The following is a 27,856-nucleotide window of genomic DNA, read 5'->3' as shown; positions in this document are numbered from 1 at the left end:
CTCGTCTGTAGGCAGTTGCAGGTGTTGTAATCTCTGGGTAGCTGAGGTTACATAGAGCAGGTAGCAGTCAGGTGGCTTTCCTTTGGACATTTTCAACCAATTGACATTGTGGCATATCTTGGGAGCCAGATGGCGAAGCACCTCACTCTTGAAGATTGTGATGAGCGACACTTAATTCACTGGCGATGGTCGTGATGCTTAACTCCTAGAGAAACTTGCTCTATTTTCTGAAGTATACAGTACATTGTAAGGCAATATCCAGTTGTCCAGAGTATAAAAATTAACCTTGTCATGTCTGGCTAAAGAAAAATCTTTGCATTGCTAATAAGCTAAAAAATTGAGTCACTTCATCCATATCATCAGTGAAATGCCCGGTACCTCCGGTGTCTCCTTATAATTTATTTTATTTTATTTTATATATATATATATATATATATATATATATATATATATATATATATATATATATATATATATATATATATATATATATATATATATATATATATATATATATATATATATATATATATATATATATATATATATATATATATATATATATATATATATATATATATATATATATATATATATTTTTTTTTTTTTTTTTTTTTTTTTTTTTTTTTGGGGAGGGTATATCACGTATTTTTTGAAGGACTATGAAAAATAAGGCATTCATTTTGTTATACCTGGCCACAGAAAAGCCTTAGCTTTAGTATGTATTCTCAAAAAATGAAACAATCAAACATCAACCAAGGCAAAGCCGTCACCAAATGGTGGCTGCCCCCAAGTCACCAGATGATGTGTGTCGTTAGCGTAATGTCATTGAATGGGGCGGAGCCAAAGTTTATGATGTTACAGCAGCCTGTCCTTACTTTTTTAGTCCTTGCTGGGAACTACTGCATGCTAATCAGCCTGAGACTTCATTAACAGTAAAAACAGAGGTCAAAGCAATTATCTCTATGTTACAACAGGGATGAAGAGGATCCAGCTGGACTAAACTAAAAAGTTTGTTACCTGACAACCCCAATATGGCTGAATCAGAGGAAGATCAAATTGTAATAATAATAATAATAATAATAATAATAATAATAATTAACGGTTTATTGAAAGAGCTTGGCAGCCAGAAGGCTGAAAATATAGTTACATAATTGGGAATGGGTTTCGAATTACAAATAATATACAAATAACATAAGTGATATAAATAAGATATATAATAACTAGATGGGGAAAAGCTCAAACTACAGGGCATTTCAACATAGTGACAGTGCAAGAAGTAATATTTACTGGGAGTGAATACACTGGTTTATTACAAGTTATTGATAATTTTTACAATGGTTGGGACTGGGCTGTTCTTATAGCGATCAGTTCGTGCACGTATGGGCTGGATGCGGTTGTGGTGTCGAACAGCAATTCTCGGGCGAGGGATCTCAGGTGGTAGTAGGAGCCGGTGTCGAGGATGGTGCAGAAGCTTCTTACCAAATTTGCAGATGAGGTCGTGGTGATGGTCAGTGAGAGTCGAAAGGGTCAGTGTGTTGAGTGCTTCTCGATATGTGGAGTAGGAAGGGGAGAGAATAATCTTGCATGCCCTCTTTTGCACTTTTTCTAGGTGTTTACGTTGTGTGGCAGTTAGGGAGGAAGACCAGGTAGGGGAGGCATAGGTGAGCTTGGAAAGTATGAATGTTGAGTAAACACTGAGGAGCTCGGGTGCAGGAACTCCGAGGGACTTGAGTCGGCGGAGGATGTGGAGACGGAAACTGGAGGATTTGACAACTTCACTGACGTGTGGTTTCGAATTTAGTTTGTTGTCTATGGTGACGCCGAGGAGCTTCGTGGAATCTACAACCTGGAGTGTGTTCGGACCTAAATTAATGGAAGGGGGTAGGACAATGTCGGAGGAGAGGTTGATGTGCATAACCATGGTCTTGGTATGGTTGATGGTGACGTGGTTGTTGGTGGCCCAGTTTTGGAGACTGTTCAATAAATCCTGAAGGGCGGTATAGTCGGGAGCAGAACTGTTGACGCTGATCCCAATGATGGAGTCGTCGACATATTTCCAGCGAGCGGGGGTTTCTCTTAGGGCATCATTGATAAGCATAAGGAAGCAGAGTGGTCCCATCTTGGTGCCTTGGGGGACGCCACAGGTGAGTGACTGAAAGGTGGAGACAGCCCCTCGGAAGCGTTCAGCTTGGCGTCGGTCATTGAGGAAGTCTGTAAGCCATGGTATAAGACTTCTCCGAAGCCCGAGGTCAATAGCTTTGTTGATGATTATATTGTGGTCGACTAGGTCAAATGCTTTAGTGAAATCAATGAAGGCGACAGCTACAGACGTTTTTCGTTTCTCGAGATGGCGGTATATGTAATCGAGAAAGCTGACAAGACAGTGAGTGGTGGAGGAAGTTTTCATATTGCCAAATTGCCGAGGGTCTACGACTCCTGCAATATCAGCATAAGCCCAGTCGAACACAAAACTTTCACAGATTAGACTGGGTATTGGGGTGATTGCAATAGGTCGTAGCTGATTTAAGGATTGTGGGCTGGTTGACTTGGGCACTGGTGATACATAAGAGGTCTTCCAGTCAGCTGGGCATCTGGCTTGACTGAGAGAAGCATTGATGATGGAGCATAGGGGCTTAGCAAGCTCCGGGGAGAACTCCTTGAAGAGTTTCATTGGTAAGTCAATGGGGGTGGTAGAGCGTTTTAATTTTAGTTTGTCCAGACGTTTTGCTACTTCAAATTCTTCTACTAAGTCTGTGGGAAGGGGGGCTGGTAGGTAAGCAGGGAGAGTGGTTGTGTCAAGCCAGGGGAGCGTCTAGCATATAGTAGCGAAATGGTTATTTGATTGCTCAGTTGCGTCAACATTAGTGAGATGGCTAAGGAAGAGGAGGGGGTGTGTCTTATTGTTTAGTCCACAGAGTTCTTTAAGCTTACCATACCACTGACTGATGTTGGTCTGCTTCAGGTATTGTAATTTGGTTGGGTAGTGGGACTTCTTTGCAGTGCGTATTTCGCGGATGACTCGGTTGCGAAGGGACCTGTAGCGGATGTGGTCAATGAGATGAAAGGCTCTGTCTCTCTGTTGCATAAGTCTTTTGATCCGAGGTGTGATCCAGGGAAAGTCAGCTGGGTGAGATCTGACGGGCTTCTCGGGGAAGAAGTGGTGGTGAGCTTCCGTGGTGGTGTTGGTATAATTTTTCCATTTGGTTTCCACGTCATCCACGCTAAGTACTTCAGTTCAGGGATGGTGAACTATCCACTGCCCGAAGAGGCGCACTGCAGAGTCAGTAATCGGCCTGTAGGTCTTGATGTAGGGTCTCTGTACTTGAGTGGGAGTGGCAGCTGGGGACCAGAGCACTGATAAGTGTGTGCTACACCCGATAGGAGGCATTGGTTGAGGTGGTTGGTACTGGTCCACTAAGTCAGTTAAGATAAGGTCAAGGGTATTTTGACCGTGTGTGGGGAAGTTCACAACTTGTGATAGTGACAGCTGGTCCTGGATATCAGTGGTGTCAATTTCATTATAATCCCCGCATAACACTAACTTGGCACATGGGTACCTAACTGTCTGTTGATGTGGTGTTTATGACTCAGTGCTTCCTACATCATCTGTTGCTTCTGTGACCCCTTTTCTGACTTAGATGTGACAAAGAAGTATAATTAATTCATGAAATAGTCAGTTTAGAAATCTAATGGTTGAACTCAAGCTAACAGCCCTGAACTCACAGCTAAACATCAGTTGTCTAGTAAAGGGTGTCAGCCAAAGAAAGTGTTAGTGTTAATTGCAATTCTACTTTCGCAATCCATAATACGACACGCAAATATATACTGTATACAGTACTAAACCTGAAATAATATGGGACACTAGAGGCTCTGGCCTTGCTAAAATACTAAATTTGCTTAATTAGCCCAAATTTTCAATATTTTGCTACAATTCTGACACAATGTACAGTTGTTGACAAAAGGAATTCAGCAGGAAGGGAGGGAAGGAGGGCAGGGGCATAGGTAGAGACTTGGAAACATCACATCGGCGTAACAGTGAAAAGTTTCTTCAAACTTTTAACTTTTTACAGCATTTTTTGTAGTTGTTTTGACATAATGAGTTATTCACAGCACATTCTTAGTGTCAGGTTTATCTGCCTCATAATTAAAAAAAAATAATAATTAATTTGTAAAAAAATTTAATTAACAGAATTTTCAGCATTTACCAGCATACGACGCAAAATTTAAATTGGAGGGTGAGACCATGAGCTTTTCCCGCATACTGGTTCACTTTCACTGGCCCTGCGGTCACGTTTATGTTTATCCTAGCAGACTGCCACCCCTGGCACATGATTTGAAGCTGAATATCGTATGACATAGATAAAGATGAATGAATTACAGTATAGGAGTAGAATATGAATTATATTAAGATACTGTATAAAACTACATTTTGGGCACATAGCAGTGGCGAGGAGGTGGCAGGGAGAAGAGAACTCACCGCCTCCTGCTTGGCAGCCCGTGATCCCTTTAATGCCATTTCACCCATAATTCCCATATTATTTAAATTAATTTGGTGCCAGGTTAATAAATCATTATAAAAAAATGATAATTTACCCCAAAAAATATCACACCTCAATGCTTGCCTTAGCAACCTGTCAGCTGAGGATGCAGCCTGGCTGGATTATATCTATATCTGACAAAAGATTAAATCAAAATTACCTAAATGACATTAGCTGTTTAAGAGATTTTCATTTCCAAAATTTACTCAATGAATGATATGACAGTTGGTCACACCAAAGATTACAGAAAATCTAAAGTTATGAAGCTTAATTAAGCAAAATTATCTTTATGGTAAAAATATCTTAAAGGTGGCCGCCTTTATCTGAGAGGCACCAAACAGTTACATAAGCTTTCCAGGTCACCCAACCTGATGCAACATGTGCTAGGCAATTTGGGCAAATTTCAGTGCGTTGAATTAGCATGAATTTCAAATTAATGAATGATCATTGTATTTTCCCTAGAATCAGACAGTTTATAGGTATGGGTAGCCCCTGATTTATGAAAGGTTCACATTTAAAAAATAAATAAAATACACTATAGGAACCAATAATTTGTAAATCAAAGCATATCTTCCAATCGACCCCAATCTAATAATTAAAGTTACTACATTCCTACAGAACAACAAATATTTTCTAAAACTTAATAAAAAGACACATTGACAAACTCATCATGTACCAAGCCTGCTGCACACAGTACAACATGTTTTAATCGGTAGCTCTGTCATAATGTGCAATATAATGAAGCTTAAAAGTTAAATAAATTGATTAAGTCTTCATCACTTCCATTGGTGCTGCAATCATTGTCACTGCACACTTTCTTGCTTACAAAGTTCACAATTTTTCCAAGTTTCTTACTGAGTTAGTCAAATTAATCACTCACTGTTTTCATGATCATCTTCATCTTGACTTGGACCAGTCATTGCTTGACTCTCTGGGTCACATTCATTTTCATCAACATCAGCCATTATTTCCTTCGTCAATGTCACCTCGAGTTTGCCCTACTTATTGATTATAATGTAAAATAAGTGATATGGTTGTGTTACCAGAAATTAAAAAAAAATCTTTTTCACAGTTTTCCTGATCAACATTGTCTTCTTTAGGCAGAAGTTCAAAAAACTCGGTTACGAGTCTGCCTTTTTCTATGTGACAATGACATACTGGGAAGTATACTGTAACTGTAATGGTATGCTTTGCACTACATTACTCAAAATAAAATGACAATGAATAACACAGGTATCACTAATGTATCTATGCCACTAGTTCTCTCTTCATATTATTGTACTAGACTGATGCAATGTAATGTAAATCTATACAGTATTGATATTTCTGTTTTTTCTTTAAATAGAGTAATATACAACACAAGATCTTCGTAAACGGTGCTACACACATCAAGCAACTAGACTATACAGTACACTGTACTCTAAATTGACTAGGTTCAGTATGGGACTCCCCCAGATGCTAATGTCAGCACCCCACCTTCTTATAATACAGAATATTGTACAGGTAGTTCTCCTATAACGCGATAATTGTGTTCATGTAAAATATCGTGTTATAGAAAATCGCGTAATAGAAATAACAGGGCTTATGGAGAAAATAGGGTTCGGGGCAGATTACTCGAAATCGAAAAAATTTAGTAGTTAGCCTAATACAAAGGATAGCACAGTCTAAATAAATGTTACATTCATATCTAATAATGAAATCATACAGTAAATGTAACACTTTAGTTGATGGGGGAGAAGGGTGATTTTGAGGTTGATAAAATCGAGCTTCTCTTCAAGTGTTATATCCTTTCTTTTACGATCATCACCGGGAATTCTATCACCAGAACGCTTCTCGTTGATATTCTTTACAGTACTATATTCACAGTTAATACAGTGGGGTATGCTATAACGAACGAAACTCCTACAACGAACATTATTTAATTTTTTTTTTGTTTTTTTCTAATTTATTGTTTTTTTATTACAAATATTAATGATATTCTTTATTTCAGGGGTTTAGATACATATTTATGCACTTTTTTACAATTTTTACAATTTTATATTATATTTTTCAGTGTTAAGTGGTTGTATTTGGGGGCCTGGAACCGATTAATCCTATAACGAACGAATGCTATAACAAACAAGGTTCTAGAACCAATTAGATTCGTTATAGCATACCCCACTGTACCACAAAATTGGAGAAATAGTAAGCAAAAATCGCGTTATAGCAAACAAGCGTTCGCGTTATACAAATATCGTTCCTAATTCATAAATCGCGTTAGAGCAAATTCGCGTTATCAAAACACGCGTTATAGCAGAACTCACTGTACTACAAAACATTAATAAAAAATATAATATTAAAAGACTGAACTTTGGGGTTTTTGTTTGTGTAGCAAAGCACTGGATGAAAAAAGTAATTACAAAAACTCATAAAAAGGGGCAATATAAATTAAGGTTTGACTGTAAGCAATACAGCTTACTAAAATTTCCAAGAGTAAACAATTAATAACAGGTGTTACTTTGTCTCTGAAAGCTTACCTCCAGGTCTGTATAATGTCAATCTACACGCAGTACTGTATCACAGTACAATAAATCCCCGATTAATATTGCCCCCGATAATGTTGTTTCGTTATAGCGTCGCTATTCTTTAGATACCCATGATTTGGATAATGTCCCACCGATTCAGTAAAACGTAGTCATGGACTACTTTGTATGGCGCATCACCCTCTCTCATCTTGGCACACTATGACGCTCTCAGCTAGGCATGCTACGCTTTCACTCGCGGAGCGTCACACAGTGTCCCCAAGCGTCCCCGGTCTTTGTTAGGCTTTCACAGTGTTCGTGCGTGTTTAAGTGTTTTTGCTCTTAATACTGTACTCTAACCATTTAAAATAGCTTCAAAGCCCCCATCAAGTGCTATTGATGCTAGTGTTGTGAAGAAGCAACGTAAAACCATTAGCCTTGCTACGAAAATGGAGGTTTTAACCTATTTTGAGAAAGGTGAACGTGCGGTGGACATTGCTGCTTCCCTAGGTCTAACCCCCACAACAGTGCGTACTATCCGGACCAACACAGACAAGATTGAGGTAGTACTGGAAGAGGTACTTCTCTGAGTGCAACAAAAACAGCTCGAAGTTCCGTGATTGAAAAGCTGGAAAAGATACTGGCTATGTGGATGGACGTCCAGAATTAACATAATGCCCCTGTGAGCCTTATGGTTATCCAGCATGAAGCAAAATCCCTGTTTGACGACTTAAAGGCAGCAGAGGGTGAAGGATCGAAGGATGAGGCCTTTACGGCCAGCCGAGGATGGTTTCAACATTTTAAGCACCGTTATAACGTCCATAATATTAAGATGACTGGTGAAGCTGTTAGTTCAGATACAGTTGCTGCCGAGATATTCCCGCCGGAGTTCAAAAGCATTATCGAGGAAGGAGGCTATTCAGCGAAGCAAGTCTTCAATGAGGATGAGACTGGTCTCTTTTGGAAGAAGATGCCCGAAAGAATGTGTATCGCCAAGGAAGAAAAAAGAGTGGCAGGTTTTAAAGCGACAAAAGACCACTTGACGCTGCTGCTTGGCGCAGACGCTGCTGGCAACTTCAAGCTGAAGCCTATGCTAATTTCTAGCGCTGCCAACCCACATGCCATGAAAGTTTACTCTAAGAATCACCTTCCTGTTATCTACAAGGTAAATAAGACGGCATGGATAACCAGCGCCATATTTAGTCAGTGGTTCACTGTGTACGCCGTCCTTGCACTGAAGGATTATTGTACCAAGGAGAACCTGGACTTCAAAATTCTTCTTGTCATTGACAATGCTCCAGTGCATCCTCCCTGTCTCGACGACTTACATGACAATGTTCGAGTTGTCTTCCTGCCTCCCAACATGACAACACTGATGCAGCCAATGGACCAAGGCGTTATCACCGCATTCAAGGTGTATTATTTACGGCGTACCAAGGACCAACTGCTCAAGGCTACCGACGGAGAAAATAAACCTATGAACCGAGAATATTGGTGGGCCTTGCAACATTTCTCATGCAATCAACAACATTGGCAAGGCATGGGAAGCAGTTTCAGAAAGTTGCCTGTGGCGTAAGTTATGGCCCGAGTGCGTTAACTGTTTTACGGGATTCACAGACTTAGTCCAATCTGTGAATATGGATATCCTCAGCTTGGCTAGACAGGCAGGCTTTCATGAGTTGGAATCTGAGGATATTGAGCAAGTCCTGGCATCCCATACAGAAGAGCTTACTAATGAAGATCTGCAACTGCTAACAGAACACAGTGCCGCTAAAGACGATGATGAAGAAGAAGAGCCACAACGAACGCTAACTACCAAGAGGATGGCAGAAGTGTTCGACATGATCCAGCAAGGAATGCAAATTAGGCGTTGCGTGGAAAAACTAGCACAAGCGCCACCCAAGCCACAATCATGTTTATGACTGCAAGCGGTTCTTAAAACACCATATTTTCATGAGGTGATGGATGAAGTGGAAAATGCCACTGACCATATAGTTAAAAGACCATAGACAAAAACCTAGCTTTTGACCATCTTTGTGTGGTGAATATAGTACATCCGCCAAATTATTTGTGTGAAACATACGGCTTTATGTCACAAAGTTGTAAGTGTGTTTGTGGGTTTGGAGTGGGGGTGAGGGTAAAAAGGGAGTTTTATGGTGGAGGCAGCCAATCAGCAAGCAGAACTGCATGCGGGACAGGGCTGGTGGCGCACCTTTTTTCAGTCCTTGTCTTGAGACTTGAGTGCTGAGGAAGTGCATCTCGTACTAAGGGAGAGTGCTTTTCTTCATTAATATCATTGTTTGCGGTTGTGTATTGTCACTACACAACAATATCAAGTGATAGTGCCTACGTTGATGGTGTTGAGGCCCAGCCTGAGCCCTCTATGTCGATTGGAGGCTTCTCTTCAGTAATGTTTTATTCTCGGAAGCCACCTAGAGAGTCGGCGTCCCAGAGCCTGATGATAGTGTAGCCTCCCACAGTGGAAAACCAATTTAGGATGTATTTTTATTATGATAATCATGATTGTAAAACAAAAACATTTACCTGAGTTTTTATAACAAAACATTAAGGAAACATTATTTTTGGTTAGGTGAGGTTAATAGTATTGCTGCAAAAAATTATTTGCATAATTTACAAACATCCAGCTTCAATTTGAAACAAACTGCAACACTCTAACTATAATAATTTCCATGTTATCAATTTCTGAATGTTGCAAACTTTGAATGCATTTCCTGACAAAAAATGAGAATGGTGCTTGTGCTAGTTTTTCCACGCAACGCCTCAAATCTTCATTGATGAAGACCCAAACAGAGAACGTAGCTCAAAGATTGTACGCAACATGGAGGAAACTCTTAGTTGCTATGAGATCTACAAGGACAAAAAGAAGAGGAGCACTAAGCAATCAACTCTGCATTATTTTTTTTGTCACCGGAAGGTAGAAGCAGCATCTTCACAACAGCCTTCTAATGAGGAGGAGCAAACAGCAACGGAGGAACCCCAGTCAGAGCGGGAGGAGCCACCCATCGGGTCTCAGTGACTCGCCACCCTCCTCCTCTGCTCCACTACCCACCACACACTCGCTACACCACCTCCCTCCTTCAGTGAGTACAATACAAAATGATTTAGTTCATTTATATTTTCTATAAAAATGCCATTGAATTCCTGTATATATAATGTATTTTATGGGGCAAAGGGAGGCTGGGGAACGTAACTTCCGTGTTTTATCTATTTCTTATGAGGAAAATTGACTCCATTAACGTTGTTTCCGTTAACGTCGCTGTTGTCAGGAACGGAATCATGACCTTAAGCGAGGATTTACTGTATCCAAACAGAGCAGCTGTTAACATATGTTTAAACAAATATTTTGGCCCTAAATTAGTGAAGCACAAAAACACCCATCAACCCATTCACTTCAGGTTGGACCCCGCTAATCCAGATCCGACAGTCCGGCAGCTTCAGTGGTTTGGGACGGTGATTGAATCTGCCTGTCTTTAGTTTACATCTGTCATAGCTCACTTCTAGTGGCTGATGCCACTATTTTACCTTTAAATACTTATAATTTACCCCTAAATATGCCTCCTAAGACACCAGCAAGCAGTGGAAGTGGCTGTAATGTGGTAAAACATAAGCATGCGACATTAACTATTTTAGAAAAGGCATCTATACTAAAGAAATTAGACCGTGGTACATTGGTCAGGGCCTTGTGTGCAGAATATGGTGTGGGTTCATGGACTGTGTACACTTTGTCATAGAGGTCCAGTAAGCCTGGGCTAGATTTATGCTAATGTAAGTTGTATTGGTACCAGTAATACGTAGTACATTTTATGCATTATTTTGCTGCTTCTTTTTTTTTTTTTACTTCGGCTTTGGTGGTTTGGAATTTTCGCTAATCTGGAACAAATCTGGTCCCAAGCTTCCCAGATTAGCGAGGTCCAACCTATACTGGATGCCACTTTAAAGATTTAATTTGGCTAATGCCTGACGATTTTATTCAGCACAGAGGCCCATTTGTAGCCAAGGGGTTAAAATAAAAAAAATACCTGTATCTTTTCTGAATTTTTCAAAAGCACTACCCTATATGAAGGAAAAATTTCTTAGACATGGAAAAGTGAAGAATTAGAATGTTGTGAATAGTGTAAGGACTTACATGCACCAAACCACAATACAGTACCTGTACTGTAAATACTCTACTGTGCTGTTAGACACCAATATGCTACTTGAGGACAAACAAGGTACAATTCTACACATGCAATGAACTGTAATATTGATCATCAGTGTAAAGTACTATCAAGACTTCCTTTTCTGACAGCCACTCAAACAAACAATGGTGACACATTACATTAATTTGTTGATGTTTGTGTTGCCCCTCATTAATATAATCTTGATAACAGTTTCAGTACAACTGTGGTTTACTGTACTGCACTGTAAAATGATACCTACTGTCCTTGAACGTTTTTGAGTGGCTGTTGGAAATGAAAGTTTCTCAAAATATGCTACCTGAGGGATGTCGAGGCAAGAGAGGAGTTCGCTCAGTCGGCATGGCACACACTGACACTGCTAGAATAAAGAATACACGTCCTGGCTAATGCCAGACTTGTGCCTTTCAAGTAGCTACGGCACCTTAAACCACAACAAATCCTGGAAGGAATAGTTTGTAATACAGTACAATACTCAATACAACTCCAAATTAATTCATAAAGTCCCTTTATATAATTCAATACAGATAAATTATGTACAGTGCTTTGAAGAGACTAAGAAATCAAAGTTCCCAAAACAGAAATTTCTAAGACAAATAGCCTGTAACAATATGTACAATATTCACAGTTTTTCACTACCACCAATCAAATACTCACTCTAAATTTTACTAAAATAACAACATTCCCAAATATCACAGCTAGTTCATAAACTTCACTTGAAAATTTTCATACTTTGATATACATACCGGTACAGTACAGTACCTACTGCACTTGTACAGGATTCATTTCTCAATTTTTGTCCCTAGTGTTGTAACACTGTACTAGGAAGGTAGCAAACAACTTTTTTTTTTACATAAAGTGCTAAATATCATAATTATGGCTGAAAGAAAGCTACAATATTACTGTAGTTACTGTTTTTGTTATTTTGCATTAATTTGGATAACAATAAGCTCAAAATGTTATAGAAAATATTTGTTTAAAAATTATTTATTAAAATCAACAATGACTATGCACTTAATGAACATTAAAAATTATATAGAGTGGCAATTACCACATTGTTTTTTATACGAATACAGTACTGTACTGTACAGCTACAGTAGCTATACTGTAGTTGGTGCCAGCCCATGTTTACCATTCTCAAGTTTAACAATTACTTTACCAACCTTTATTATATGAAGATAGGTTAGGTTAGGTTAGGTTTTCTTTTTCTCTTATTCATGTTTTCCTTCTTCTACTTGATGTTAAATTAGGATGGAAAAGTCATGTACAGTATTCTGATACAGGGGCTCCCAAATTTGTGGATTTTTATTTTGTGGTCCTTTATTATTCATGGATGACACTCTGGATTTACCCAAGAAAGTCAGTGGGTAGCTTTAAAGTTGCCGGCATTTTTGCGGTTGGTACAGGGTGCCATTCGTTCTAGAGACAGTAATTTCCTTTACCTGTATTGTAAATATGTGTGTGTGTGTGTGTGTGTGTGTAGATAAACACACACAAAATACATACAAATATATAATAATGAGAAAATACTCTCACAAATAATCAGAACATGAAATTTCATATTTCTATTTATACTTGGAGAAAGCAAAAACAAAACAAAACTATTTTCTATTACATTTCCGGTGCAAATTTATATTTTTTGAGTATTTTAACCGATAAGACTTCTTCAATTACCAACAATATTGGTTGTTCAAAGTGAACAGTAAAGGGAAATTGTGGGTAAAATACTAAAAAGAACACCAAACAATCCTTTGAAAACCTTACCTAACTTGTAAAAAGGTTAAAAATATGGTAATGTCTGAGAACACAACTACCACCAGAAGGAGTTGTTCGATTTTGTTAATTTTTTCCAAGGATGTTCTTATCATTATAAAACAAGCGACATTTACTAAAACCTAATAGAACCTGACTTAACCAACCAATGAATCCCACCTAACCCAATATAAATTCCAAGCCAGGGGACCGACCATAATATTAAACAGAAAGTACTGTTGGGTCTCAATACGTATTGTAGGTCACTTGCCTATCAATTTTTTTTTCCCATCGGCTACCGAACTGACTACAGGTAGTCCCCGACTTACGACTGCTTGGACTTACGGCCGCCGCAGTTGTGACCATTTTTTTTTTTCAAATGACACACGCATTTTCTATACCGAAATGTTTCCAGTTAATGTAGTCTCCATGTATAATTAAAAAATTATGGGGTCCCCATGTGCATTCAGCTGACTACATTAAAGGTAAGTGCTCAGTCACACTGTATCCATTCCTCATTATTTATTACTTTCACTGTACTGTATTTCATTGTAGATTTTTTATTAAAAAAAATGAATTTTTTTTTTATGTCGGACTTACGACCATTCGGACTTACGACCTGGATTTGGGTCCCTAACCCCGTCGTAAGTCGGGGAGCAGCTGTATATTATTTAACCAGCTATGATCAGGATGATCATTAGGCCTAGTGATGAGCATCGGCAAAGACCTTGATCCCCCCTCCATATTTTTCTCCTCGGATTTGCACGATTCACGTGGGTCGATCTGGACGTTCCAAAAAGGCCAGAAATACGGCAAAACCATGAAATCACACTCCTGATCCACCTATATGACGTATGATAAATATGTGGAATAATCCGCTGAAATAAAGTCAGTTAATTATAAGAACAATTCATCTCTGACAATATTCACTGCAGAATTAGTAGATATAACCTGTAATATTTGGTTATTTGATTGCTAACATGATATATGAGAGGTACACAAACAATTCAGTTATTGGAGTGGACTACAGTATTTACAGGAATTTGTTCCTAAAAGTTTAATTATTTACCTATTTTATAGTGCATCATTAATTTATGGTAAGCTTACTGTCAAAATAACAGTACGTACTGTACAGTATTTTGAAATTGAACTAAATTTCCATAAAATTCCCTGGCTTTTTCAGACCAGTAGACACCCTGTATAATGCTAAGAACATGTGGATAAAATGGTAAAATTATCATTTCAGTCTTGCACCAAGAATTTGGAAGTCCTTCAAAACACATAAAAAGCCATCAGAAAACCACAATTTCAACCTAACTTCAACTTAAAAGGTAAATGCATCATTTCGGTCATCCAGCAAATATAGAATTTTAAGTTTTGGAATCAGTAGTTTAGACATTTCCAAGACACTTTTCTTCTACAGCATTTCCATCGGAAGTTTATATTTTTTTTTATTATTTTAACCGATAAAATTACCAACAATATTACATGTTTGAAGTGGGCAGGGCAGTCAATTTATAATAGTAGCCAGGTTTCGATTTTTCCATAAAATATTGGTTTTTCCTTGGTTCTTGTTGTGATTTGAAAGAATCTGACATTCGTTTCTGGTGCTAACCGCCTGTTTTTGTGTTAAGCCCCCTCCCTCATGATGCATCTGCTCCTCAGGTGGTCAATTTAGGATAGTAGCCAGGTTCTGAATTCCGTTATTTAGGTTGGGTTAGGTTAGGTCCTTCTCTCATCCCTGTCACGGGGGAGGGGGCTTAACTCGAAAACCACGTATTTTTTATGTAAAAATCGAAACCTGGCTACTATTATAAATTGACCAGCAGGGCTTTGAAGTTGAGGGAAAATGTGGGATAAAACAAAACCAAAAACACTAGACAAACTTTTGAAAACCTGACCTAATATTTCCTAACCTTTAAAAATCCTAAAACTATAAAAAGTTTACCGTATTCATCTTTTCGGTGTTTAGTAGGTGATGGTGTTGTTTTCGGCTTTTAGTATGTGTTCGTGTTGTTTTCAGTGCTCCGATGAGGAGGAATCCATAAACTGGAAATTGATTCTTCACATTTTTACAAGTTAGGAAGCATTAGGTAAGGTTTTCAAAGGTTTGTTTGGTCTTATTTTGGGTTAATATTGACGACTGACCCGCCGATGAGTTATTTGTTTTGCTGTTTATTTTCTTACTCTATTTTCATCAGTCAGTTCTGATATGGTAATCATTTCTTGTGCAAATGCTTCGTTCGGCAGATAATTAGGCGCCTAGGCGCGCACTACCTTGTCTTCTCAGCGGTAATGTGGTGGTGATGATTCATCCCAGGATGTAAACAGCCGGGGCTGGATCAACACTGATGCTTAGTGTATGCTTATGTCCCGTTTGATATGGGCGGCTGCCCTCACATCCACAAAAAATTTAAAATTACACCATATCATAATAATATCTTTCTGATTAATATCCTAGGGGGGGGGGGAGAGGGCTAGGAAGTTAGGTAAGATTAGGTGTGTTTGTTTGGATAGGTTGGTGAGGTCTCCTAACAATGCTTCTGTTGCTTGTTTTTCATATCAACTAAGGTCAGGTTAGGTTTAATTTAGATATAATCACTTTTTATAACATTTGCACAAACTACGACAGTGTCCACTATACAACATAGCGAAATTGCGGTGTTTTAATTATCGATTTCTATGAAAAATCGACTGCGGGTCAGTTATCAATAACGGATTAGGGTCATCTCGTACCCAAGACAACTCATACCCAAGATAAATTTCTCTCAAAAAAGTTAACTCGTACCCACGCCAACTTATACCTAAGATAACTCGTACCCAACTCACGAGATAACTCGTACCCAACTCACGAGATAACTCGTACCCAACTCACGCTTTTATTTTTTTGAGATGGAATCACAGACTTTATGGAGTACTGCAGAATACAAATTAACCACAATTAGACAACGAAAGCAGCATGTTAACGGCAACACTTTTCCAGAGGCATGCTAGAATGGTTGCATATCAGAAATGAGGCTCACAAATTTGCAGAAATGTATCCCATGATTGACAACCGTAAATAAGAACTGAACGTATTATTGTGTTGTAAATTCTCAGCTTTGTTGTTCTTGATACGGATCTTCGTATAGTATGCCCAGTACTGTATATATAGGGACTGTCTCGTAAATTGGGGACGAGTTATCTTATAATTGGGTACAACTTGACATGTTCTGATGGGTACGATTTTCTTGAGTACGAGTTGTTCAGCGCCGATCAATAACTACTTTATTTTTTTAGCATTTTACCCCACATTTTCCCTCTACTTCAAAGTCCTGCCCACTTTGAACAAGTAATATTGTTGGCAATTTTATCGGTCAAAATACTTGAAAAATATAAATTTCAACGAATAGGCTATAGATGAAAAGTGTCTTAGAAATGGCTAAACTACTTACTGATTCCAAAACTTAAAACAATAAAATTTGCCGCACGACTTAAAATATAATACCGAAAATGGAGGAAATCGAACAATTCCTTCTTGTGGTACTGGTGTTCTCATACATTACCGCCTGTATCAAGGAATGTCAATGAACCTATATAGGGTACTTCCTTTTCATCTAATGATTACAGCATCTTGAAGCAATTGTGAAATAATCGACTTATCAGTGATCAAACTAGTAATTCTTTGCCATAAATAAATAAAAGTCATACCACTTAACACAACTTAAGTTCTTCATATCATTCTGACTTATCACTATCAAAATTTAAGAGAATCTAATTAAATACTGTAATTTCTTTGGTGTACATGCTGTTGCCAGTGTGTCCCCACCGGCAGCTTTAAGAGTTAACGCCGGCCCCACAACCCCAAAAATTGACACAGAAACACTTAGCACGTCTTTATGGGTTAGATTAGGAAAAACTCACAGGAAACAGAAGTAGAGCTTCGAATAAACGCAAGAGTGATGTCACCCCAACACTCGAGACCCCGTGAGTGTGACGTCTCAGTTGTTTACTCCTGGGGAACACCTCGCTTATTACACCAAGATCATGTATCAATGGTCTAAGATAACACGAACAAGAAATGATACGGGAAGCTGTTATAAAATTTCATTATAATATGCTCAAAGTTGAAGAAGCCACAAGTTCAGAAAATTGTCAGGGCAAACTTTTTTGGAGTTAGAATTGTAAACTTTACGAACGATATGACAGAGTGTTGTGACGATATGGTGTGAGGTCAATCAAGACTTGAGTCACTTGACCAACACCGGCTCAGGTACAGCTACATTCAGAAACCAGTACATCATGTCCAGTACTTACCAACAGTTAATAACAGAAACGTGACCGACAGCCCAAGCCGCTAACCTACGGTGCAATTTATTGGAATGTATTATCTTCCCTTTTTTACATAAAACATGAAAAATATTCTTTTTAGAGTTCTTTTGGCGACACGTAATTGTTTTCTCGCAAAATGCTTGGTTAGCTTTAAGGAATGCCAAGAGGTTATCACTAGTTTTATTTTGCTTATACTGTAAGTGTTGGCAAGTTGTTCTACCTTCCCTCCTTTGATGAGGATAGGGTTATGTGTCCACAGAGGCGGTTTAGTGCTGCCCCCCTTCCTCCTTGACTTAATCCAGGTGGTATAATAACTATGTGGTAATGACATTTACAAGATCACTGCAAAATTCATCCACTGACCCAGGTGTATATCTAGCATACCATCTGTGGATATAGGCCTTAAAATGCAGTTTTAAGATTATCTGGGATGTTAATTCTGAGCTTAGGATGGGGTTCACACTTGACATCAGCAACATTGTATTCAGTAAGTATTGCATAATGATCACTGACTAGGTGGTCTGAGATGACCTTAGCTTTGACATTAATGTCTACTAGGTTATACCCAATCACAAAATTAAGTCTGCCCCCCATCAGATGTGTCACCCCAGTCCAACTCCATCATAGCCCTGCAGAATATGCTGACATGCTATTAGACCAATGGTCTAGTGTGTCACAAATCACTTCCCTGCCTCCTGACATTCAGCATTATCTTAAAGCCACACACATTATTAGGGGTTTCAATATTGAAATAGCCTGTTCCTCACCAGACCTTACCGACCAGTTTCCTATAACGCACCACGAACTAACAACAGCACTAACAAAAGGTGAATCATCCTCCCATGGTGAGGATGGTATAACCTATAACACCCTGAGATTGTTAAATGAGATCCTTAACCATCCACTGCTTGACCTGTATCAAATGAGCCTCACACAGGGTATTCTGCCAAAGACATGGACTCAAGGAAACATAATACCAATCCCTAAAGCTAACTCTCCAAACTTCAGGGCTATTTCACTCACATCCTGTATGTATAAAGTCCTTGACAGAGTTGTTCTCAACCGTTTCATGTTTCAAGTCAAAGACAAACTGGCCCCTAATCTGTATGGGTTCATGCCCGGGCGCAGCACACAGACATGCTTTGCAGAATATCTTGTTCACTCAAAAAATAAGACACAAACAGCCTTCATAGACCTTAAATCAGCCTTTGGTGGAGCTAATAGAGACAATAAACTTGAGCAACTAGCTAATTTTCTTTTATCCTCTTCACCACTGATCGGCTCGTTAGCCGCTTGGGCGATCGGTCACGTCTCTCATTACTTTTCATTTTCTTTTGTCCTCTTCACCAAAAGATCGGCTCGTTAGCCGCTTGGGCGATCGGTCACTTTTTTACTTTTTTACTTTTATCCTCTTCACCACTGATCGGCTCGTTAGCCGCTTGGGCGATCGGTCACGTCTCTCATTACTTTTCATTTTCTTTTATCCTCTTCACCAAAAGATCGGCTCGTTAGCAGCTTGGGCGATCGGTCACGTCTCTGTTACGCAGTGTTGGCAAGTACTGGGCATGCACCGGCTCCTGAATGTACCTGGACCCGCTCCAGTGTTGGTCAAGTCTTGTCTTGAAAGAGCTCACACTCGGTGCCGTCACAACACTTTCTGGTAGATTGTTCCAAGATTTCACAACTCTCACTCCGACAAAGTTTGCCCTCACAGTTTTCTGGACTTGCCTCTTCTTCAGTCTTGAGCTGTGACCCCTCGTGGGGCGAGCGTCCGCCAGTTCCAAGTAAGGACACTCGACTGAGTAGTGCCCCTTGAGATGCTTATACACCTCTATTAGGTCATCCCTTGCCCGTCTGTAGTATAAGCTAGGCAAGTTCAGGCGCTCCAATCTCTCAGGGTAGCTGAGGTGCCGAAGGGCAGGCACCAGTCTGGTGGCCCTCGATTGAACATTTTCAACCAACTGACAGTCCCTAGCATATCTCGGGGACCAGACGGGGTGACAGTACTCCAGATGAGGAAGCTCTTCACTCTTGAAGATCGTTACGAGGGACGGACCGTCTAGATATCTGGACGACCTTATAAGACCCAATAATTTATTTACCTGATTTACCTTCTTCTCGCGATGGCCCGAGAACTTCAGCTCATTGTCAACATACACACCTAGGTCCTTCTCACATTCAGTCTCAAATAGTGCAGTTTCTTCATCCCGTTGGGACATATGATACGCCTCCTTACCGTTGGTACGCCCCAGGTGCATCCTCTCTTACTTCGTGACATTTAATCTCAGCAGCCATTTCTTCGACCATTCTTGGAGTTCACAGAGATCCTTCTGCAGCTCTTCACAGTCCGCTTGGTTCTTGATTTCTCGAAATAACTTGGGGTCATCGGCAAACATTTGTATGGAGGAGTGTACAACGTCAGGCATGTCATTTATGAAACAAACAAACAACAGCGGGCCCAACACACTGCCCTGTGGTACCCCGCTTGTGACAGGTACGGATGATGATTTCGTGCCATTAATCACCACACACTAATTGCGGTCATGTAGAAAGTCTTCTATCCACGCTAGGACATTTCCCCGAATTCCGTACCCTTCCAGTTTGATTTTCAGCCTTTCGCGGGGTACACTGTCGAAAGCCTTGGCAAAATCTAGGTAAATATTGTCGATATTACCACCCCGTTCCAGAATATGGGTCCTAATATCCAATACCTTGAGCAATTGCGTTAAGCAGGAGCGCCCCGGCATAAAACCGTGTTGGCAATCCTTTACAAGGTTGTTTCGTAGTAGATGTTCCATCGCGGCATCTCTGATAATACTCTCAAGTACTTTACATATTATGCTGGTCAGGCTCACCTGTCTATCGCGGTTCGTGGAGTGACGATCGCCCTTCTTGAAGATAGGACTCACATAAGCCACTTTCCATTCACTGGGGACCTTTCGTTCATCCAGGCATTTACAAAGCAGGATCTTCAGAGGCCCGGCAAGCTCGTTGCTCAACTCTTTTAGCACTCTAGGATGCACCATGTCAGGGTCGGGACTCTTATGGACCTTTAGCTTTGACAGTTTATTTCTAATACCCTCTTCTGTGAACACAATGTGGGTCAGTGCTGTGTCGAACCGTCTGTCCTCAAACGAAAGAAGGTTAATCGCATCCTCTCTTGTGAACACCGAGGAAAAGAAGCTGTTCAATGCCTCAGCTTTATCCTGATCAGAATCTGCGTAACTACCATCTTCAAGCCTCAGGTCTGATACTCCTATTCGCGTTTTTAATTTCGACTTTGCATAGCGGTAAAACGCCTTTGGGTTTGACTTGACCTCGCTTGCAACCAGCCTCTGGAACTCCTTTTCAGCCCTTCTACATTCTATCTTTGCTTGGTTTCTGGCTCTTGCATACATCCTCCTGTCCTGCTCATCATTTGACCCAACCCACGTCTTGAATTTCTGGGTTTTCTTCTTAACTTTGTAGACCGCCGCATGGTTCACGTGTAGGGATCTCCTCGTATGCCTAGAGGCACTGGGTTTGGTCTTGGGTATGTATTTATCGATCAAATGGGTCACTTTACTAGTTATGATACTCAGCGTAGTGTCTGCGTTCTTGTGCCTTAATGAATCAGGCCGGATACCCCTCATCTCTTCCCTCATCCCGTTGTAATTTCCCCTGTAATATTTGCACCTTGGCCTGGCCTTATCTTGAACTAGGTAACAGTTAAATCTGAATGACAGCACTATATGGTGACTGGTGCCAACTGGGGCAAGGTGTTCCAGTTTGGCCACCATACCCTCCTCGTTTGTTATGATGAGGTCTAGTGGCTTGGGTGTTTGCTCCCCTCTGTAATGTATCGGGTCTCTAACATGTTGGAACAGAAAATTATCTCTCAGAGTTTCTACAAAAAGAGTAGCAGGGTTATTCAAGTCACTTGGGGTGAACTCGTTTCTCCAGCCGATGTCGCCATAGTTAAAGTCCCCCATGATAAGGAGGTGGCTAGGGTTGAGCATCGCCGCATTGTCTATTAAGGCTCTTAAGTTCCTTTGATTTAGTGGGCCACAGTTTGGGGATCTGTAGATACACCCGACAATAAGTAATTCCCTTCCATTTAGTTTAATTTTACACCACTTGGACTCTTCAAAACATCCTCTCCCTGTACCCTCGCCTGGCTGGCTCTAAGGACTTGCCTAGCATAGATAACCACACCCCTCTTGCAAGTTTCTTGAGAAAGGTTTGTAAATGAGTCATATCCAGCAATACTGAACTCACATTCCTCTGGGTCGATTCTCCTGTTCTTGTACAACAGTTATACAACTCCCACAATATCTGGTTGGTGTACCTTCAGTAGTGTTTCAAACTCCTCTCTTATCAAGAAACGTGCCAGTATTAGTGAACATGACATTCAAGCCAGAATTTGTTCTCGGTAACATCTCTGCTCTTAGTAGTAACCCCGCCCCCCCCTATTCTCAGAAGCTGCAGCATTTGCTAAGTACACTGTAATTTGCAGGGTGTGGTTAGAAATGTCATTATTTACACGGCGCTCGCCTCCTCCTATCTGGTAGGCGGAGCTGTGAGGGCAAACCTTTTCGGAGTGAGAGTTGTTAACTAATTGTTTTTTCAATAATATTAGGTTAATATAAATTATTCGCTGTGCATTTAACTGGAGTGTATTGTTTTCTTTCTTACGGAATCATCTTAGTTTAGTTTAACAAATTTATTGACAAAGCTTGGAGTACAATTTGCCTATTCTGAGTAGTTCAGTCAGGTCTTGACACTGAGGTGGTATCACTTCTCACTGCCACGCAGGACAGAGGTTCATACACAAAGAAATACATCATATTCATTAACAGTATATAGAGGTCAGATTCATGTGGGTGATGTCACTGTTCACTGCCATGCAGGACAGAGGTTCATACACAAAGAAATACATCATATTCATTAGCATTATATATACAGTAGGTCAGAGTCTTGTGGGTGATGTCACTGTTCACTGCCATGCAGGACAGTTGTTCATATACATTGGACGTCATATTCTAATTGAAGACTAATCAGTGTGGGCGAGCAAATTTGGGATAAACAGCAAGAATGTCCTCAAGCACCCCTGATTCAATGTAGTAATTACAAAGTTCATGATACAATAAGACAGGTGTCCTGAAGTCTTTGACAGTGTCACATTCAATAATATAGTGTTCAAGTGTATGCTCTAAAGTTTATCACAAATCATCGAAGTATTTATTTTTCTTTTGGAACGAGACGTATTTTACATTAATTTAAGATAATTATATTTATGTTATCACCATCTAGTGTGAATAAGCATGAACTTTTATGTAGTCTTCTACAAACTTTTTCGGGGTGAGAGTTGTGAACCCTTGGAACAATCTACCAGAAAGTGTTGTGACGGCACCGAGTGTGAGCTCTTTCAAGACCACACTTGACCAACACTTGAGCAGGTTCAGGTACATTCAGGAGCCGGTGCCTGCCCAGTACTTGCCAACAGTGGGTAACAGAGACGTAACCGATCGCTCAAGCGGCTAACGAGTCGATCAGTGGTGAAGAGGATAAACAATTAATAAAACTTGGCCCACGGTTTATTGTGACATCTGTTGATTATACCCGTAATCAAAATGACGAATAAGAGTCTCAAAAGATAATATATAGTTAATGTCAACATTTCGTAGGTAATGTGTATTTAACACCATATGCAAATTATGAGTATTTGTAAAACATATTTCTTTTCCTAGTACTGTAGGTAACAAAAAAAAGAGGATTAAATAAGAAAATGTTGAAATGAAATGTGGTTAGTGTACGATAACTATCATAAACATATGGTAAATTGCCATCTACATAAGATATACGATATAATGTAGACCATACATGTAATTACATAAATATATGATAATCCAAACCGGGTTTTGGAACATGGTCATTAAAGCATCTGAACGTACACACGAATGTTTTAGGACTCACAGGAAAAGCCCAACATTACATATCAGTCATGGGTACAGCTGATCCACTTATCATCAGTAAGAAGCATATCTTGTCTATGTTAATATAATCGGTCTAGCACTAGACCTGAGACGGTTATAATATGGATAACCTATCCACACTGACACATACATGAGGACTTGGCACATACAGGTTTGCTGGCAAGAACACAGCTATATAAATTCTTTGATGAGTTTATACTGTGAAACATATATTGTCACACAAGTTGCTTTGTATATACAAAATCGTGTTTTCTTATGGCTTATGTATGGGGTGTACGACAATTTATAAGAAAACGACAATTATAGAAACTTAGTACGATAATTTAGACTTGATCAAATTTGTGTTGAAACAGACCAGTCGATCTGTAGTGACGGTGGTGTGTTGTGGTGTTGTATCAGGTCTTGTGATGTTTGGATTTGTAAATTTTATTTTCAACAAAAAATAATGCAGTTTGGAAAAACGAGCAGTAATAGAATTACGGCCGTGATTACGATAATTTTATGTATAATACGCAACTGCCACAGCCTGCACGTTAAGGGAATATGGCGAACCGATGACGAATTTTTTCATTTTTTGACTAAATTTGGCTTCCAAAAGACGACGCCGCATGAAAGAGAACTAACAGAAGGCTTTATCTTCGGAAACGTGACTAGCCTCGGAGGTAATGTGAGTCACACGGGAATCTACGGCACATTGATGTTACTACCTCGCCAGTACTTCGTCGACTACTACAGGAACAGGACCCAGGCGATCTCCGACCCTGACCTGGCATGTAGACTTATGTTCCAGGTCAGTGTGCTAATATTTTGATATCTATTATGTGACCTCCAGAGGAAATTCTGGAGCAGATGGTAAACATCAGAACGCGTTGTTCGATTTAGTTAATTTTTCCACATTTATTCTTTGGATGATAGTAAGTAAAGAAAATTATACGACAATGCACAAAACCCAATAGAACTTTACCTAACCAACCAAAGAAACCTAACCTAACTTCCTATATGGGGACCAGACCCCCTCGTCATATTAAACAGAAAGTACTTTGATATCTGGTCCCATTAAAAGTAAGTTTCTCGAAGCGTCATGTTGTAATTTTACGATTTTTTGTGGAGGTTCGAGTACACTCGAACCAAGTGTAAACAGAGCAGACGGCTACGTGCTAACACGACAGATTTTTTGGCTCCATATTTATGTTAATAATTTCTTTGCGTATAGAGCACATAGACATCCTTCATGTCCTGCCCACTACAGCTGATTTATGATTGTAGATAGAGAACTAAAAAAAAAAAAAACTAAAATTTAAATCAAAAGTTGTATAATTTTTATTACTATCATCCAAAGAACATCTGTGGAAAAAATGAACAAACTAGAACAACTCCTCTTAGTGTTAGCCATTTCCTTCAGTATTACCTCTCCTGATGCCAGTGTTATGACCTCTTATTGGTAGTCTTATAATTTTTGCAGTTTTCTCTTTAATGTTAATTTATTATTACTGTATTTTAGTTTCGGTCATCTGGGGAATCTTAGGAAATAGATTAGGTTAGGTTAGATTTCCAAACTATGTTTATTTTATGTTTTTTTTGTGTGTTTTGAATGATTTTGACCTTCATATCTGTCCATCACCACGACCTCATCTGCAAATTTGGTAAGAAGCTTCTACACCATCCTTGACACTGGCTCCTACTACCACTTGAGATCCCTAGCCCGAGAATTGCTGTTCGACACCACAACCGCATCCAGCCCATACGTGCACGAACTGATCGCTATAAGAACAGCCCAGTCCCAACCATTGTAAAAATTATCAATAACTTGTAATAAACCAGTGTATTCACTCCCAGTAAATACTACTTCTTGCACTGTCACTATGTTGAAATGCCCTGTAGTTTGAGCTTTTCTCCATCTAGTTATTATATATCTTATTTATATCACTTATGTTATTTGTATATTATTTGTAATTCGAAACCCATTCCCCAGATATGTAACTGTATATTTTCAGCCTTCTGGCTGCCAAGCTCTTTCAATAAACCGTTAATTATTATTATCATTATTATTAGTTCGGATATCTAAAGATACGGATGACTGACACTAAATTTTACTTTTAATTTTCCTACAGTACTGTATTTTGCTTCTCGTATTAAAATATGTAAAGATTCAGTAGATGCCAACCATGGAACTCTACAATCATCTTTATAGAGGGAGGTAGAGCAAAAAATTTTGGCAGGCACAGGATATAGGTATGGCAGGCATATGCAAAACGTTGATGTGTGTTTATATAGTTATATTTGCTTGGGTGTCCATGCATGTATTTCCTACTTATGGTTGTATGCATGTGTGTGGGGTTGTTTGGAGGTGAAGTGTTGTAAGGCTTTGTGGGAGATTACATAGAGTATTACAGTACTGTATACAAGAGATATTGATATTGAAACAGTTTATTTAGGCTCGCAACTTCCCATGAATAACAGAAGAGTTCATCATTGCCTTGAGGAGAGGTCTTTAGGCATATGTTTGACGGCAAATATTTTTTAATGTAAATTTATACTGTACTGTACATGAAATTGAATAACCTTACATAACAGTTTATGAATTCTGTAGCTGATATTTGCACTTTTTTGGATGAGTAACTAAAAAGTAGGATGTGTTTGCGAGGTCTGAAACAGCTGGTCCAATGATCTCAATCAAACTTAATTCTGCTTTGTGTTTACTAATGAAACTGCTGTACTCTGAAAATCTGAAAATACTGTATATTGCAGTGCAATATTTTGACCCATTAATACACACGTCAAAAACTCATATGATGCAGCAAAAATGTACTCTACGTATTTATAAAAGGTGACGTGATCTAACACCAATTTTGAAAGGTCAGGAATTTGCTTTGTGTTTCTTTTTTCTTCTTTTTTTTGAGAGAGAGATAGCACATAATAGAAGGCAAATTTGCATAAGTCACCTGGTATTAAATTTTGAGACTTTTATGGCTGCAATCTATAGTTTAGACAATTCTAAGACACTTTTTTCTATGATGTTTCTCTCGCAAATGACCTAACCTAGCCTCCGAACCTGGGAGCTGGACCCCTGGGCCCTGGTAAATATAGTAATTCATTTGCAAAGGAAATGTCATAGAAGAAAAAGCCTCAAATAGAAATACTCTGTATGTAACAAAAGTAAATATTTGGAGTACTGTATACCTGCGAGCAAGTACAGTAGCTATATGTGAACATTGCCGCTACCTACGCTGCCCTTGTATAGATTTTTCTGCAGAAATCCCCCTACATAGGAGCCATCATCTAAGGTCATCAATTTTATTGTCTTTGATCACAGAACACTAACATCACTCTCATACAAAATTACGCACACACCTTTGCAATAACGATGCAAGTCCAGGGTATACCTTTTTTTAATTTGGTATACCTGATGACACTGCCCCCTTGGGCATTTTGAGAAATAAAAAATGACCACTGCCCCATCTTTATTTTGTAATACTCTTATTTTGCCAAAAGAACAAAATATCTGAATAAGATAAACCTCAAATATCATGCCGTTTGGGTCGAGGCATTGATTAATCATAGTATTGTTATGACAAAAAAAATAAACAAGATGGCCTCTATACCTTCCAGAAACTTTCTAATATCCCTATCTCTCCAATTCAATAGATCATATCATTTTATTTTTTGTCATTCTATAATCAAAATATTGGTTAAACTTATTTTCAAAACAAAACAGGTGTTCTGTTACCCAAAAAAGTCAATACAGTTCTGTTCTTTCACCTACTCTCTTCCTTCTTTTTATCAATGATTTACTGCTACTACTAATTCTATCCATTCTTACACTGTAATAACCCATTGTAGTACCTCCTTCTTTCCTCACACAGCAAAACTGTGGAACGCTTTGCCTTCTGTGTTTCCATCCTCTTGCAAAATGTCTTGCTTCAAAAAGCTGGTTTTCTGGCATCTTTGTGCCCCGTGAATGAATGAATAAAGGCTAGTGACAGGGGGGAAGGAGGTTCAGTGGAAGTTTAAAGAGAGGATGGAAGGGAATTTTAGTGGGAGAGGACAGATGCCGTGGCTTAACACAGCTTGCATGGTGTGGGGTTCTAGGTTTGAGGAGGTAGCAGCACCCAGCTGTGGGTCGATGACCTGTGCGCAGGTAGGCTATTCCCCCCCCCTCTATGTTTGTCTTTGATACCCCCAAAATGTTCTACACTACGGAGGGTATACGCAAACACTTATCTTGAAAATAGGTTCTTATTCTCGTACGGGAGATATACAGAGGAAACAAATAGACGTGGGCTTCCACACCATAAGGACTAGCGATCTCAACTCTCTGTATCACTCCGCGCTGGCATGTACAGATGCCAGCATTCACAAGCTGAATACATAATATGTAAATATGATAATTCACATACATAACATGGTGCATAATAAATGGAAATATTACATAGGATTAATACATGTTCTGTAATTCTTTACTATACATAATTAATAGAGTAATATAAGAATACACAGCTTAAGGTACTACTTCGTGTCCATATTATACACCCCACCAAAAAAAACCTAAAAAAACCCTATCAACTTATTTCCATACTGGT

General features: G+C 39.2%; 2 protein-coding genes across 4 annotated transcripts in view; one reads left to right on the top strand and one right to left on the bottom strand.

Moving 5' to 3' along the window:
• LOC121871519 (solute carrier family 15 member 4-like) overlaps positions 1-17,007 on the bottom strand; it is a 54,844-nt gene extending 37,837 nt beyond the window's left edge. Inside the window, exons 1-2 of one of the 2 annotated variants that reach the window (XM_042373932.1) lie at positions 16,894-17,007; positions 11,540-11,680 (exon numbers count right to left, since the gene is read on the bottom strand). In XM_042373932.1, coding sequence (XP_042229866.1) covers positions 11,540-11,582 — 43 coding nt within the window. In that variant the 5' untranslated portion in view covers positions 11,583-11,680; positions 16,894-17,007. The remainder of the gene's footprint in view (positions 1-11,539; positions 11,681-16,893) is intronic. The other variant, XM_042373933.1, reaches the window with a different exon arrangement.
• A 6,608-nt stretch (positions 17,008-23,615) lies between these two features.
• The window catches only part of LOC121871518, a 50,591-nt gene continuing 46,350 nt past the window's right edge, over positions 23,616-27,856 (top strand). The window contains exon 1 of one of the 2 annotated variants that reach the window (XM_042373931.1): positions 23,616-24,066. In XM_042373931.1, coding sequence (XP_042229865.1) covers positions 23,722-24,066 — 345 coding nt within the window. In that variant the 5' untranslated portion in view covers positions 23,616-23,721. The remainder of the gene's footprint in view (positions 24,067-27,856) is intronic. The other variant, XM_042373930.1, reaches the window with a different exon arrangement.

The sequence above is a fragment of the Homarus americanus genome, unplaced genomic scaffold (assembly GCF_018991925.1).
Source record: "Homarus americanus isolate GMGI-L3 unplaced genomic scaffold, GMGI_Hamer_2.0 scaffold45698, whole genome shotgun sequence".
Lineage (NCBI taxonomy): Eukaryota > Metazoa > Arthropoda > Malacostraca > Decapoda > Nephropidae > Homarus > Homarus americanus.
The sequence above is the reverse complement of the archived record's forward strand: the minus strand, read 5'-3'. Positions and strand labels throughout refer to the sequence as shown.